General features: G+C 35.8%; 1 protein-coding gene across 1 annotated transcript; it reads right to left on the bottom strand.

Moving 5' to 3' along the window:
- Positions 1 to 239: 239 nt before the first annotated feature.
- LOC121444678 (odorant-binding protein-like) lies at positions 240 to 17,411 on the bottom strand. Its single transcript, XM_041646583.1, has 6 exons — positions 17,355 to 17,411; positions 16,786 to 16,925; positions 15,443 to 15,513; positions 13,984 to 14,094; positions 13,180 to 13,281; positions 240 to 463 (listed from the first exon to the last, which is right to left on the bottom strand). Exons 1-6 carry the CDS (start codon positions 17,409 to 17,411, stop codon positions 240 to 242), a joined length of 705 nt encoding a protein of 234 aa, XP_041502517.1.
- Between the last annotated feature and the right edge of the window lie 489 nt (positions 17,412 to 17,900).

The raw sequence follows: 17,900 nt of genomic DNA, 5'->3' as shown, positions 1-17,900 counted from the left end.
ATCAAATTGTAGAATGCATTGTTCCTGCAGATATGTTCTTATAACAGCCTGAAGCCTTCCAAAGGTGTCAGTTTTACAAGTTTACACTGCAGGAATCCTCATCTTTCTATCTCCTCAGCAAAATTAATACCAAGAAAACATATGACTCCATATCAAAACATGTATTATAAAACTAAAACTCATGTTCTCAGAGAGTGAAGCATAAATATCTGAGACACACTTCAAAGTGTTCAGTGTCTTTAGCCATCACAGAAATAAACTTGAATCTCCTTAGAGATTTTGTCTATGATGCAGGAAAAGGGCTGTACTTGGTCCTGGTTGGTGGGAGTGAAAAATGATTCAACTGTGATCAAAATCAGCGCGGGAAATGGCTGCACTTGGCCCTGGTTGGTGGAAGTGAAACCTGATTCTGCTGTGATCAACATCAGTGGGTAGGATCCTAACATCCGTTTTACCATAAGTCCTTCAAAGAATAATTACAAAACTCTGTTGACATATTTTACATTCATACACACGCACACACACACACACACACACACACACACACACACTCACATATACATTGTTTGAATGAGTGTGGGGTCCTAGGTTCTGGGAGTCCCATTTATTGTGGCTTAACCTTCACATAACCAAAGAAAGCTCGAGGAACCTAATTTTGGCCACAACATCATTTATTGAAGGAAGTTGGATTAAATTGTCATAAAGTTACTATCTTTGTCATTGTTTTGATATGGCAATGGTTTATGACTAAATAGTTATCCTTAGCATTCCAAGATAGGAGACAAATCTATTGTTCATGTTACCCCAGATAGCTGATTTATTTTAATAGGAAACCAACCCTACCTGAATATTCTTGGTCAGTATCTTTCTGTAATATAAAATATGTGAACAAAAGAAGAGCATCTTTGTATACAACAGTTCCTTTTCCTTCATTTTTAGAAAAAATGCTACTTGCAAGCAAAGCTTTGAAATCCCTAGTTAGCTGCTCTGAAGCTCCTCTTGCCAAGAATAGCATTTGAATTATAGACTCTGCTTGACACACATGCCACCCAAATAGGAAAGAATATACCTTCTTCTCTGCAGCTCATGGAACCTTCTTGAAAATTGACCACATACTCGGTAACAAAGCAAACTTCCACAGTTACAAAAAAAAATTAGTAACCACCTGGGTCTTATCGGATAACCATGGATTAAAGTTAGAATTCAACAATGCTACCCCCAGAAAGTCTACAAACTCATGGAAACTGAACAATCAACTACTGAACCACACCTGCATCAAGGAAGAAATAAAGAAAGAAATTAAAGTCTTTCTTGAATTCAATGAAAATAAAGACTCAACATACTCAAACCTATGGGACACAATGAGAGCAGTGCCAAGAGGAAAGTTCATAGCACTAAGTGCACACTTGAAGAAAACAGAGAAAGCATACATTGGGGACTTAACAACACACCTGAAAGCTCAAGAAAAAAAAGAAGCAGACACGCCCAGGAGAAGTAGAAGACTGGGAATAATCAAACTGAGGGCTGAAATCAACAAAATAGAAACACAGAAAACAATCCAAAGAATCAATGAAGTAAAAAGTTGGTTCTTGGAGAAAATCAACAAGATCGACAAACCACTATCCAAAGTAATTAAACGGCAGAGAGAGAACACGCAAATAAATAAGATCAGAAATGAAAACGGGGACATAAACACAGACACAGGAAATTCAGAGAATCTTTAGATATTACTACAAAAGCCTGTATGCCACAAAACTGGAAAATGCAAAAAAATGGACATTTTTTTAGATAAGTACCATATACCAAAGTTAAACCAAGACCAGGTGAACAATCTAAATAGACCCATTAGTTGCGAAGAATTAGAAGCTCTTATGAAAAAACTCCCTTCCAAAAAAGCCCAGGATTAGATGGTTTCAATGCAGAATTTTCCCAGAACTTCCAAGAGGAGCTAATACCTATACTCCTTAACATATTTCACAATATAGAAACAGAAGAGGCATTGCCAAATTCCTTTTATGAAGCTACAGTCACCCTGATACCAAAACCTCACAAAGACATAACCAAGAAAGAGAACGACAGACCAATCTCACTCATGAACATGGACGCAAAAATTCTCAATAAAATACTGGCAAACCGAATCCAAGAAAACATTAGAAAAATTATCCATTATCATCAAGTAGGCTTCATCCCTGAGATGCAGGGCTGGTTCAACATATACAAATCTATCAATGTAATCCATCATATAAATAAACTGAAAGAAAAAAAACATATGATCATTTCATTATATGCTGAAAAAGCATTTGACAAAATTCAACACCACTTTATGATAAAGGTCTTGGAGAGATTAGGGATACAATGGTCATACCTAAATATAATAAAAGCTATTTACAGCAAGCCGACAGCCAACATTAAATTAAGCGGAGAAAAACTCAAAGCCATCCCACTAAAATCAGGAACATGACAAGGCTGTCCACTCTCTCCATACCTCTTCAAAATAGTGCTTGAAATTCTAGCAATAGCAATAAGACAACATAAGGGGATTAAGGGGATTCGAATTGGAAAGTAAAAAGTTAAACTTTCCTTATTTGCAGATGATATGATAGTGTACATAACCAACCCCAAAAACTCCACCAAAGAACTCCTGCAGCTGATAAACACCTTTAGTAATGTGGCAGGATAGAAGATCAACTCCAATAAATCAGTTGCCCTCCTATACACGAAGGAAAAGGAAGCAGAGAGGGAAATCAGAGAGGCATCACCTTTCACTTTGGCCACAAATAGCATAAAATATCTTGGGGTAACTCTGACCAAGGAAGTGAAGGATCTATTTGACCAGAACTTTAAGTCTTTGAAGAAAGAAATTGAAGAACATACCAGAAAATGGAAGGATCTCCCTTGATCTTGGATTGTGAGGATCAACATAGTAAAAATGGCAATTCTACCAAAGGCAATTTATAGATTCATTGCAATCTCCATGAAGGTCCCATCAAAATTCTCAACAGACTCTGAGAGGTCAATAATCAACCTTATATGGAATGACAAAAAACTCAGGATAGCCAATGCAATCTTATACAATAAAGCATCGTCTGCAGGCATTACCATCCCTGACTTCAAACTCTATTACAGATCTACAGTAATGAAAACAGCTTGGTATTGGCAAAATAATAGAGAAGTCGACCAATGGAATCAAATACAAGACTCGGATTTTAACCCTCAATCCTATGAACACCTGATTTTCGATAAAGGAGCTAAAAGTATACAATGGAAGAAAGAAAGCATCTTCAACAAAAGGTGCTGGAATAACTGGATACCAACCTGTAGAGGAATGAAAATAGATCACTCTCCATCACCATGCACAAAACTCAAGTCCAAATGGATCAAAGACCTCAATATCAATCTGAACACACTGAACCTGATAGAAGAGAAAGTGGGAAGTACTCTTCAACATATGGGCACAGGAGATCACTTCCTACGCTTAACCCCAATATCACAGAAATTAAGGGCAACTTTGAATAAAAGGGACCTCCTGTAATGGAGAAGCTTCTGTAAAGCAAAGGACACTGTCACCAAGACAAAACGGCAACCTACTGACTGGGAGAACATCTTCACCAATCCTGAATCAGACAACGGTCTGATCTCCAAAATATATAAAGAACTCCAGAAACTAGACTTTAAAATGCTAATTAACCCAATTAAAAAATGGGTCATTGAAGTGAACAGAGAATTCTCAATGGAAGAAGTTCAAATGGCCAAAAGACAATTAAGGTCATGCTCAACCTCCTTAGTGATCAGGGAAATGCAAATCAAAACAACTTTGAGATACCATCTTACACCTGTCAGAATGGTTAAAATCAAAAACAACAATGATATACTTTGCTGGACAGGTTGTAGAGTAAGGGGTAAACGCATCCATTGTTGGTGGGAATGCAAAACATTGGGAATCAGTGGGGCGATTTCTCAGGAAATTCAAGATCAAACTACCTCAGGACCGAGCAATACCACTCTTGGGTATATACCCAAGAGATGCCCTATCATATTACAAAAGCATTTGTTCAACTATGTTCATAGCAGCATTATCTGTAATAGCCAGAATCTGGAAACATCCTAGATGCCCTTCAATGGAAGAATGGTTGAAGAAAATGTGGAATATATACATACTAGATTACTACTCAGTGGTAAAATACAATGACATCTTGAATTTTGCATGCAAATGAATAGAAATAGAAAACACTATCCTGAGTGAGGTTACCCAGAACCAAAAAGATTAACATGGGATGTACTCACTCATAATTGGTTTCTAGCCATAAATAAAAGACATTGAGCCTATAAAATAGAGCCAGAAAAATTCTTCAAAGACCTTTAAAGAACACTACTCAACTTCTTATAAAAAAGCAAAAAAAAATACCCATGGAAGCCAAGACAATAATGTACAATAAAGGAACTTCTGAAGGCATCACAATCCCTGACTTTAAACTCTACTATACAACAACAGTACTGAAAAAAATAAAACTCATACAGACATAAAAAAAAGACAGAAGGACCAATGGAAGTGATTCGAAGATGGAGATAATAAGCCACACATCAAATAATACCTGATTTTTGACAAAAAAGGCATAAAATATAAAATAGAAAAAAAGAAATTTTATTTAACAAATGGTGCTGGCAAACTGAATATTGACTTGTAAAGGAATAAAAATAGATCCATATCTACTAACATGCACAAAACTCAAGTCCAAATGGATCAAAGACCTCAACATAAAACCAAATACACTGAACCTTATAGAAAAGAAATTGGGAAGTAAACTTGAATGCATTGACACAGGAGACCACTTCCAAATATAACCCAAGTAGCACAGAAACTTGAGAGAAACATTTAATATGCGACCTTCTGAAACTGAAAAGCTTCTATAAATCAAAGGACATGGTCAACAAGACCAAATGGCAGTCTACAGAATGGGAAAAAATCTTCACCAACCACACATCACACAGAGGTCTTATCTCAAAAATATACAAAGAACTAAAGATTCGGCCATCAAAAGTAATAATAATAATAATCCAATTTTAAAAAATGAAGTACAGACCTAAACAGAGAACTCTCAACAGAAGAATCTAAAATGGCTGAAAGACACTTAAGAAAGTGTTCAACATCCTTAAACATCAGAGGAATGCAAACCAATACAACACTGAGATTTCATCTAACACGTGTAATAATGGCCACGATGAAAACACTGATGACAACTTATGCTGAAGGGGTTGTGGGGCAAAGGGAACACTCCTGCATTTTTGGAACAGCCACTTTCAATGTCAGTATGGCAATTTTTTAGAAAATTAGGAAACAACCTTCCTCCATACCCAGCAATACCACTTTTTGGTATGTACCCAAAGGATTCTCAAAAGTACCACAAGGACATGTGCTCAGCTATGTTCACAACAGCATTGTTTGTCATAGCCAGAACCTGGAAACAAGTTAAATGACCCTTGACCAAAGAATGGATAAGGAAAATATGGTATATTTACACAATGGAGTATTACACAGCAGAAAAAAATGACAACATGAAATTTGCAGGCAAATGAATGGATCTAGAAAACATCATATTGAGTGAGGTAACTGAGACCTAGAAAGACAAATATCACATATACTTCCTCATAAGTAGGTTTTAGACATAAATAAAAACAACAGCATATAATTCACAACCCCAGAGAACCTAAACAACAATGATGATGCTAAGAGGTACATGCATGGATCTAATCCACATGGGAATTAGAAAAAGAAAAGATCTCCTGAGTAAATTGGGGGTATGGGGACCATGGAAGGGGGTGGATGGGAATGGAAGAGGAAGGAGGAAAAACAGGGAAAATATATAGTTCAATAAAATCAATAATAAGAATAATAGGTTATCTAAAAAACAAGAAGCAGACAAGGACAGTGAGGACAAAACAAATGGCAATCTTACCGAAAGCAATCTACAGATTAAGTGCAATGCCCTGTAAAATCCCATCAAAATTCTTCAAAGACCTCTAAAGAACATTACTCAACTTCATATGTAAAAGCAAAAATAAATAAATAAATGAATAAATAAACAAATCAAATCAGAAAACTAGGATAGCTGAAACAATCATGTACAATAAAGGAACTTCTGGAGACATCACAATCTCTGACTTCAAACTTTACTACAGAACTACAATACTGAAAATATTCTGGTATTGGCATAAAAACTGACAGGAGGACTAATGCAACTGAATCGAAGACCCTGATATTAATCCACACATCTACTAACACCTGATTTTTGACAAAAAAGCAAAAAAATAGAAAATATAAAATAAAGAAAGCTTTTTTAACAAATGGTATTGGCAGAACTGGATATCAACATGTAAAAGAATAAAGATAGATCCATGTCTATCGCCATGCACAAAACTCAAGTCCAAATGGATCAAAGACCTCAGTATAAAACCAAACACGCTGAACCTCATGGAAGAGAATGTAGGAAGTACACTTCAATGCATTGGCACAAACACTTCCTAAATGTGACTCTAGTAGCACAGACACTAAGAGAAAAAAATTAATAAATGGAACTTTCTAAAACTGAAAATCTTTTGTAAAGCAAAGGACATGGTCAACAAGACAAAACAACAGCCTACAAGAATGGGAAAAGACCTTCACCAACCCCACATAATACAGAGGACTGATCTCCAAAATAAACAAAGAATTCTAGAAACTGGCCATCAAAAGAACAAAATATCCAATAAAATAATCGGGTACAAACCTAAAGAGAGAACTCTCAACAGATAAATCTAAAATGGGTGAAAGACACTTAGGAAATGCTCAACATCCTTAGCCATCAGAGAAATGCAAATCAAAACAACACTGGGATTCCATATTTCATCTGTAAGAATGTCCATGATCAAAAACATTGATGACAACTTATGCTGGAGAGGATAAGGGGTAAATGGAACACTCCTCCATTACTGGTGGGAGTGCAAACGATATAGCCACTTTGGAAATCAGTATGGTGATTTCTCAGAAAATTAGGAAACAATTTACCTCAAGAACCATCCATGCAACTTTTTGGTATATACCCAAGTATGCTCAATCATACCACAAGGACATATGCTCAACTTTTCATAGCAGCATTATTTGTCATAGCCAGAACCTGGAAGCAACCTAAATGCCCCTCAATCAAAGAATGGATAAGGAAAATGTGGTACATTTACACCATGAAGTACTACACAGCAGAAAAAATAATGACATCTTGAAATTTTCAGACAAATGGATGGATCTAGAAAACATCATACTGAGTGAGGTAACAAAATCTCAGAAAGGCAAATATCATCTGTACTCACTCACAGTGGCTTTTTAACATAATGCAAAGAAAAGCAGCCTACAATGCACAATCCCAGAGAACCTAGACAACAAAGAGTACCCTAAGAGAGAAATACATGGATTTAATCTACATGGGAAGTAGAAAAAGACAAGATCTAAGTAAATAGGGAAAGTGGGAATCATGAAAGATGGTAGAAGAGGAGGGTAGAGGAAGGGAGGGGAACAGAAAATATATAGCTGAATAAAAGCATTTTTTATTTATTAGATTATTAAAAATTACCAAATCCAAGTCCACACTCCCTCTTCTTCTCCCACTCCCTTCCCTCCTCCCACACCATTTCATCCCACACCCCGACCACTCCTCAGAGAGGGTAAGGCACATTGCTTTATGGAAGGTCAAGGCGCTCCTTACTATATCTAGGCTGAGCAAAGAAGGTTTTCATCCAAAGAGAATAGGATCTCCAAAAGCCAGTACATGCAGTAACGATAAATTCTGGTGCCACTGCCAGTGCCCACCTAGTCTTCCCCAGATAAACAATTTTTTAAAAGAAAGAAATTTGCCTTCTTGTTTTAATTTATGTTTAACCCAATATATTTTCTTTCCTTCCATACTATTGTAAATGATATTCCGTACATGAACTCTTTCTAAGGTTGCTTGGCTATTGGTAGATAGAAGGGTTGTTAACATTTGTATGCTGATTCTTTGCTTGTCATGCTGCTGAAATTGTTGACTTTGCTACATGTTTTCTGGTACAATGCAGCCATGTGTTAAGTATAATACCATGGCATTTGAAAATGGGGATGATTGGAATTCATCTGTTCATATGTGTGTGATTATAATTTCATTCCCTTTCTCTATTGCTCACTGCAAGAAATCCAACATGACATTGTAAAGGAATAGGGAGAGTGGGCACTCTCTCTTCTTCAAGATTTTAGTCAGTTTCCTTGCCAGTTTTCTACATGTAGAATGGATTTTGAAGTATGTTTCTCAGAGATAGCCTTTAATATTTTGAAGTATATTTTCTCCATTTCGACTCTCCCTGGGGATTTTATCTTGAAAGTATGATATATTTTATCACTGGCTTTTTCTTCATCTATTGAATTAATCATGTGCTTTCTTGCCTTAATTATGTTGTATGATCATTATATTTATAGAATTATGTATTTTAAATCAAGCCTGTATCCCTGGAATAAATCCATCTTAATCATTGTGAACAATTCCTTTGATATGGGTGTATATTCATTTTCTAGTATTTTATTAAGTTTTTTTTAACACTATGATCCCAGTTATGTTTTTCTGTATGTGCATGAATGTTCATATGCATACATGAATGCATGCCTCTGTGTGTGTATGCAAGTGCATGTGTGTTCTTTGATAGGGATTAAATTAACACTGGCTATATATAACATATTTGGAGGTGATTCTTTACATTCTGTTGGTTTTTTTGTATCAATGCTAATAAAAACTCACATCCACATAGGCTAGGGGAATGGTTCAGTTGGGAAAAGTTCTTCCCTCCCAAGTATGACTGGAGTTTAATTATTTATTTTATTTTATTTTAAAAATCATCTTATTTTATATTCATATCACAGTTTCTTCTCCCTCTCATCCTTCCATTTGCTCCATCTTCTCCCCACCCCTATCCACTTTTCAGAGAGGGTGATGCCGTACATGGGGAGTCAACAAAGATTGTCACATTATTTGAGGCAGGATCAAGGCTCTCTTCCCTATATCTGGTTGAGCAAGCTAACCATTCATAGAAAATCGGCTTCAAGGAGCCAGTTTATGCATGAGGATAAATACTGGTTCCACTTCTAGTGGCCCCACAAATTGCCCAAGCCACACAGCTGTCACCCACATTCACGGGGCCTAGTTTGTTCTTATGTAGGTTCCTCAGCTATAAGTATAGAGTCAGTGAGCTCCTACATGCTCAGGTTAGCTATATCCGTGGGTTTCCCCATCATAGACTTGGCCCATTTGCTCGGAATATCACTCCTCCATCTCTATGTCTGGACTTCAGGAGTTCATGCCAGTGGTTAGCTGTGGATCTATGCATCTGTTTCCATCAGGTGCTGATGAAGGCTCTATGATGACAATTAAGATAGTCATCAATCTGATTAGAGGGGAAGGCCAATTCAGGTACTGTTGACAGAGGTTTCTGTCCTGCCTGGTCCCATAGCCTTTCAGTCCCCCCCAAAAGCACACAAAGATGTACATTAACATTCGCTGGTTTCCTCTTAGCTCAGGCTTCTTACTAACTCTTATAACTTATATTGGCCTATAATTAATGTGTGCATTAGCCACGTTGCTTGAAACCTGTTATCAGGAAGCATTCTCATCTTGCTTCCTCTGTATCTGGGTGTCAGCTGCAGACTGAGTCTTCCTCTTCCCAGAATTCTCCTGTTCTCATTTCCCTACCTCTACTTCCTACTTGGCTGCCCCTCCTATGCTTCCTGCCTGACTATTGGCCAATCAGCATTTCATGAAAGCAATATAACTGATAAATTTTTACAGAGTAGAAGACCATTGTCTCACAGCAAGGTACCCTCTCCACTATTGCTTAGATTCTTAGCTGGGGTCATCTGTGTAGATTCTTGAAAAAAAAAAGTCAAGATAGTTGGGTTGTAATTCTTCTTTGAAGGACTTGTGGTAAGACTGATGTCATCTTTAGGATACTCGTCATTGATTTTGACAGCAGCTGAATCAGTTTTCACTTCCACATACCTGGACCAAGTGCAGCCCTTTCCATGCATCATTTCTTTTATTGAGCTAGGCCATGCTGACACCAGTAAGACAAAATATCTAAATAGTTTTAATTTTATTTCCCTAATGCCTAAGAATATTGAACACTTTTAAGTGTCTCTCAGACCTTTGTGTTTCACTTTCTGAGAACACGCTTTTTTGATCTATAATCCAGGTTTGGAAAGAAGTCATTTGTTTTCTTCATGTTTATTTTGCTGAGAACACAGAGAAATAAGAATTCCTGGAATTCTTAACTTGCAAAACTGACTGCTTTGAGAGGTTTCTGGCTATTATAAGAATATATCTGCAGAAATAATAATACACTCTACAAATTGATGAAGGAAGATTATCTTGGTCAACATGAGAGTACTACAAACTAGGATCGATATTTAAATCATCTCTAAAGTCTTGGTTAAGAACTTAACATTCAGAATGTTCAGAGAAATTACACTGGTTGATGAAATCAACAATGGTAGTTGGACATGTTTATGGAACCAAGCATGATTAATCTTCTATAGCTCAGGATGAAAGTTCAACTAATCACCACTGAGTTACCTCTCAGATTGCGCAAACTAGCTATGTTATGACGATGTGAATGGTGAGCTTAAGAACTTTCATGCCATTTGAAAGCTTGGCAACATAGAAAGCAACTTCTGATAGTAAAAGAAGTAGCCATGTTCCTTTTACCTCTAAAATGAGACCACTCATAAGTTGTAAGTAATTGAAGACCAAGAGTCCAGCACTAAACATGAATCCATATTAGAAATACTAAATGGACTCATATGGGCTATAAATTTCTCTATCAATCTCCTCTCTTTAAATACACATCCAGGCACACACACACACACACACACATTCACACATACTTTTAAATAAATGCGAATATTCCTGAAGAACTTGGAAAAATTGGAAGAAGAGATGGGACACAAGTATAGTAGTAATTATTTTGAGATTTGTGTGAAGTGATGTAAATGTACATTGGATATACAGAACTTTTATCAAACATTAGTCCAGTATTTGTTCTGACGTCACTGTGTTTTAAAGAAACAGAAGAAAGGTTAAATAACATGTTTTAGTCAACAAGAAACTATTTCATTCTTTCTAATTCATATCTGTTGCCTATGAATATTGAATGTACTTGACTTGGTTATATCTTTAGATGAGAGACCGGATGTAGCGACACTGTCTAATATCTTTTCTTTTTCCTTGTTTAAAGCTCTCAAAGAAGCCAGGCGGTGGTGGTGCATGCCTTTAATCCCAGCACTCGGGAGGCAGAGGCAGGCGGATCTCTGTGTGTTCAAGGCCAGCCTGGTCTACAAGAGCTAGTTCCAGGACTGGAACCAAAAGCTACGGATAAACCCTGCTTCGAAAATAAAAAAAAATTGCATTGCCTTTTCTATAGCTTTCTATTTTGAGAGCTAACTACATTCTAATGAATCATTGTATCACAAACAGAAAATTGTAATAAATATATGAATATTTATAGGGATTGTTATAATTTTCATGAACTTATTCTTCAAGTGAGAATGACTCCTCAGATTTACATTATTGAGAATATCTTGATTCATTTGCTTACTTACTGAAGTCATTTAACAAGAGACAATCTCCTCATATGAACTATTGAAAACATATTTTACCCTTTATTTTAAATAATGTGTAACATGGAGGCAGATCCAAAGAGTTTGTTGTGTGAAATCTTTTAAAGTTTTATGACCATTCATCTGCAAATAACAAATTTTCAGCTGAAGGTAAATAAGAGCACAACACACAATTTACCACAGCAGAGTTCTTGCCCATGGCTCTCCAGGAATTGTAAAGTTTCCAATTATTACAGTAAGTTCTAGTAATACAGACATCATTTCTTACAGCCGAGTGGTGATTTTAATTATCTTAGTGAAGGTTTAAGTGGTTTTTAAATGAAATCCTTTTCACAAGGTCCTCATTGCTTCTTGAAACATTTTATTGAATCATTCAAAAAGTAACAGCTCATAGATCATACAAAGAGAAAGGAAAAGTAAGTCAGGACTTTGGATGGTGGTATCTTGAATTCATAGTCAAGGGGAAATTTATTCAGAAAGAAATGGGGATTTGTATGTGATGCTAATTCCATGGTAAAGAGGACATGATGTGTAATTCTCATCCTGTTGTCATCTCTGCAGACATGAAAGCAAATATTAAAACATGGTTAGTCAGACAGGAAAATTTTCATCCTTGGGAATGTATGAATACAAAATTAAATATAACAATATAGAGTATAGAGAAGGGATTGCCCATGAACAGTTTCTTCCCTAGAAATCACCAATATCTTGTGCTTTGAATTCTATAGGAGCTCTGTTGACAGGAAATATGACACTCTTTAATCTTATACGACAATTTATATTGACAGGTTTAAATGAATTTATTGAAAAGATCAACCTGCTTATACAATATCTGTGACAAATCATATGCCACAGTCATGAGTAAAGTAGGATTTCTCAAATGTCAAGACACACTTTTAATGACGGAATATTCTTCTATACCAAAAATATTAGCAATTATGAATAAATGTCCTTCAAACTGCTTTATAAATAAACATATGCTATCCTTCGGTTTTGTCACAGTAAGATTTTCATTTTTAAAAGACAAATAATAACCTGTCTTTATTTTGCATTCATTTTTCCCTTGGTCCCATACTTGTCTCCATTTTTTTTTAAATAATAAGCACAAATACACTCAAATATCAAGGTGATTAGACATGCCTTCTGTTTCTACTCACCTACAGAAGATCATTATTTAGGACAAGTATCTGTAAAAGTAGTTGAATGGAGTAAGGATTAACAGAACTGATCTCATAAGAATACGAGAACAGCTCCCCAGGGGATGTTGCTGGAAAGAACAACTCAAAGATAACATATAGCTAGATATAACATCATTCAGAGATCTTACTGAGTAGATAAGTAGGTAGATAGATACATAGAATAATAGATACATCAATACATAAACAGATACATAGAGAGACAGACTCAGTATGTAGATACACATACATGTATTTATGAATATCCATTGTTATACGTATACATATGTATGTATGTATGTATTTATGGATGCTATGGACAAATATATTAATTAAGGTTACCTGTAGCAAGAACATCTTGAAAGTTTTCTGGTGGAATGCTACGTTCCTTAGCATATGCCTCAAGTTTTTCATGTTGTTCAGGAGTCAAAGGTTGACCTTTTCCTACATTGCATGAATTCCAATGGCAGAGACATGATCAGTAGAATTCTGGAGAATTTACATTGCGTCTTTAGTATCCCACCACTACATAGAATAAAAATACCAACTGCTCTAATTTCAACTACCCTGGGTGAGTCAATATAGGCAATAATAATTTTTGAGAGTTCCATGAACACATTTAAAAATGTCTAAATGACGGTATGAGATCACTTTTCAGCATTTCATGATGCATCAAAAAATTAAAAATAAAAACTTCTCTAGAGAATTCACTCATCTCAATCCTACCCACTTTCTAAAACATAACACTAGAGAGTCACAGATGCCTATGAATGGAAGCTTCACTTTTCTCCCAAATCTATACTCTAGAGTTCATGTTTTAATTTAGTACACACTTGAACAAATGAACTCAAAATGGTCTGAATTGTGGGAAAATACTCCATTTTACTCTATTCTTTCCAGTGAGGAAACACGAACATCAACTCTTCCAATACCCCCCACCCCGCCATCGTCCCTAGTCTTCAATGACCATGCTACTTGAATTACAGTATAATGTAAAAATTGGCTCACAAAACAAATGGACTGTTATTTAGTTGATAAGAGTTTGGAAATAACAGGATACTGTATTTGGTGGGTGAATCTGACTTAATCCTCATTTACAGGGTCGTACTTTTGTTACTGTTACAGGAAACCCACTACCATTCTTACCAACAACAAAAATCAAGTTTGTTGTCTGGCCGGCTCTATCCACATTCGCACCGGTAAAGACTATGTTGTCTTCTGTTGCACTCACAGGTTTAAATACATTATCCCCTTCAACTGCAATAACAGACACATTTCAAAACTCAGTGTCATCCATTTCTCTACTTTGTTGGATGTTACCTGTTGACTAAACATTAATATTGACCCTGACTCTGCAATATTCTCTGATTCACTATCATATGACACACATGTATAAAGGTATTCTTGTAGTCATTCATTTTACATATCCTATCATAATGTGGTAACCAATCATTCTTACTCTTTAAACCTGGTACTGAATCCTAGGTACAGACACTTTCCCTTTTCTCTGAATTCCTGTGTCAAGACCTCTGGGATCACTCTGTTGGGTAATTCTTCCCATTTCAATCAGATACAAAAGGCCACTTGTCAGTTTCCTGAAAGTGTAAAACTTTGGTGTCATACCATAATAATACCTGGTGGGCAAAGGGATACATATGCAAAAAAGACTGTACTCATTAGAAATATGCACAAAAGTTTTCATCTTACAACTTGTAAGATGAAAAACTCTCTGGTGTGTGTGTGTGTGTGTGTGTGTGTGTGTTTTATGTGTGTGTGTCTATGATATTTTCACTTACAGATACTCAATGAATGATAGAATGGTTCACAGAAATAAGTGGATTTTAGGATCTGGTCATTTTCTGTTACAGGACTGCTTTTTAATATCCATGTGAGGTTAGAAAAGCATTATTTTTGCCAGAAGAATGTGCCTTCTCTTCATTTAAAATCAAGCCAAAAGTTATGCTGTGTACAATTCAGTTGAATAGTGTTGATATTATTTTAGCATTTTTTTTCAAATTTGGGGTAGTAAGTTTGAAATTATTAAACAGATTTTACCCTAACTGCTTTTCAAAAGTCAATTTGATCATCCAGTGATCTAAATGTTATGATGTTTATAAAATGTAAGAAAGGGAAACTTTCTTATATCATCGTTAATTAAAATCCTCTATAAATCTAGGATGATAGATAATCCTTGTAATATAAGTACTTGATGAACTGAATCATGAAGTTTGCAAAGATGTTTGAGGCCACCGAGACCTAATAGTGAGCGGCAGGCCTGTCCAATAACAAACCAAAATACTGTATGAAAGAAAAGACACTGAATATTGTTTAGAAGTAAATTTTCATGCAGGAAACTATTTGGAGACTTTTTGTTAGCATTACTCGTGTCGTTACTTTATTGTGTACTTCTCCATGTAAACTTCAGATGACCTACAATGTACTCTGACTTCATATCATATCTCCGTTGGTTGGAAGGACTGATAACATTCCCAGTAACCAAAATTGTTCTAGGTCCATGTATCTATCCGTGGCTGAAGTGTCAGCATGTATGCCCTCACCCACAATGCTTTTGTTCATAGAGGAAGTGCCAAGATCCCATACTTACACTGGGTTCTGTAGTTGCCATCTTCTTGCCTATACCCAGTGATTTGGGTCTGAGAACATTGGTTATTCACACTGAAAATCAAACAGAGGAATCATGGTTTATTGTATTTATCCTTTGAATTAATATTAAATATTTAATTAAATATTACAGAACATGAGATATTTTCATATCTATGAACAGTGTTCAGAGCTAGAAGAGATGAAACTGTTTACCTCACTTTTCATAATGTTTGTTTAGAAAATATTATCCTGTTTGCAATCATACATATGAATTTCTTTATTTGTAGCAATTTTCCCAATTGTTATGAAGACTATTTTATTCCTTATCCAAATTTCAGTATTCACGGAGTATGATTTTCAATATGTTCATTCTCTTTGACTGTTCCAACAATAAATATGTACACAAGATTTTATGAATGTGTTTTAAATGCTTTTGTGTCTAACCAAAAACAACAGTTGTGGCTAGAAAAAAATAATGGTTATAAACATTTTAAGTTTTTACAGTGTTAAGCACCTTTTCATTGAACATTGTCATCTAAATGTCAGAAAAAAAATTTTGAAACTAGAGCATCACAGACATGTTTCTGGCAGTTCAGACCCAAAATAATCACACAGAAACTATATTATTTAAATCTCCACTTGGCCAATCACTTAAGCATATTGCTAATGACTTTATCATCTATAATTAACCAAATTCCATTATTTTATATTTTCCATGAGGCTCGTGGCCTACTGGCAAAGTTCCGGCTGGCAACTCACGTCTATTCCCTCTGGCGGCTACATGATATCTCTTTGACACCGACTTCTTTCTCCCAGCATTCAGTTTAGTTTTCCCCGCCTAGCTATATTCTGCCCTATCACAGGCCAAGGTAGATTCTTTATCCATTAACTAATAAAAACAACACATATAGAGAAGTACTTCCCATACCAGGCATGGATTTGCAAATTAGATTTTTCTGACCTGTTTGTGGAAGAATATTTTATGACACCTATGCCTGAATAATATAACATGCATGACATTGACCCAAATGCTCACACCTACCTTTTGGCTAACTAGAAATGAGATCCTTAGAATCTCATGATTTTAATATTAGAGCATAAAATTCAGCCACAGGCCTCCAGCCAGAAGAATTTCTCAGGAAAAGCTCATAGAATTGGAGACAGATTTTTACTTTCCTGTGGTCTCCAGAGCTAACCCATCATGAAATAACAAAATTGCATTTCTGAAGATGAGATTTTCAGTTTCATGACCAGAAACAGAACATTCACCTATACGCTTAACAATAGAAAAATCTGTGAAACGTAAGCAGTCTGCTCAGGTTACACTGTTGACAATTTGCTTACTTGACATAAAATGTGACTTCCATTTTACTACATGCCTCAGTGCAAGTAATTTCACGAACATAGAGTCTCAGTGGTCCTCCTGCCTCTATCTTGTCCACATTGTCAGCAGCGATGGCAGTGGTAACCCACTTTCCTTCAAGCTGAAAAAACAACAAAGGCCACTGGAATTTGAGTTGTTACTTTCATCTCTGATTCGAATCTTTGGAAATACATAAGCTAATGAGAAATATAAATCAATAAGAGTTTGTTTGTTAGTTCAAAATTATGCTTCTGGGGAAGAAGAATAACTTGGGACAATATGATAACTCAATTTACATAACATTTTGAACTTGAGACATTTTGGAACTACTCATATTTGGTCTCCTATGCTCTGCAAATTCAATCCATTGGTTTTTTTTATTTTCTTCGTTTGATTTTTGAGAAATCTGGCTGGAAAATTGTATCTGAGTGAAAGTCAGAAAGGTTATATCATGAATATGTATTTGCAAGGACAAACTGAATGACACCCGCACCCACAGAACTAAACTATTGAAGAATATCAAACCTGTGCACAGATCAAATGAATTTACCTCAGCCTGAGCATGAGCCAGACCAAATGCCAAAGCAAGCAGCAGAAACTTTACCATGGTGGTGCCTGCCTTTGCTCTTCCACAGGAGATCAAAGAAGGGTATTGGTTGTGAAGGAACTGAAATGAAAAGCTTTTTATACAGTTAGTTAGAGGGAGTCTCCTGGAATCAACCAATGGTTCTGCACCACAACAGCCTGCATCTGTCCAGTATGTTCACTTCACCCTGCTGAACGACGTATGATCTCATACCCCTAAACTAATAAGATTAGGCTAAAGGTCAGGTTCTGTTGGGATGATTAATTGAACATTCCTCTCAGAAAGAAAGATCTGTCCCTGTGAGAGAATTTAAGTAATCATTTTGCCTCCAGAGCTATACTTGTGGGTAAAGGTCACAATGCATGTAGATATGTCATATATGATTCATTTAAAACCATGGCACATACTTTAAAATACATTCTGAATCTAATCCTAACACTGTGCAGTTAAATGAATTTTTTATTTGTTTTTTTAAATATTTATTTATTGATTATGTATACAACATTCTGT

Source organism: Microtus oregoni, unplaced genomic scaffold, assembly GCF_018167655.1.
Source record: "Microtus oregoni isolate MIOR12 unplaced genomic scaffold, Mior012 000137F_ref0000512, whole genome shotgun sequence".
In the NCBI taxonomy this organism is placed as follows: Eukaryota; Metazoa; Chordata; class Mammalia; order Rodentia; family Cricetidae; genus Microtus; species Microtus oregoni.
The sequence above is the reverse complement of the archived record's forward strand: the minus strand, read 5'-3'. Positions and strand labels throughout refer to the sequence as shown.

Coding starts and splice junctions, on each gene's coding strand:
- LOC121444678 (XM_041646583.1), bottom strand. CDS start 17,411: ATGGTAAAGTTTCTGCTGCTTGCTTTGGCATTTGGTCTGGCTCATGCT. Junction 16,926..17,354: donor TGGCTCATGCTCAGGCTGAG/GTAAATTCATTT, acceptor TTGTTTTTTCAG/CTTGAAGGAAAGTGGGTTAC. Junction 13,282..13,983: donor AAACTTGATTTTTGTTGTTG/GTAAGAATGGTA, acceptor CATGCAATGTAG/GAAAAGGTCAACCTTTGACT.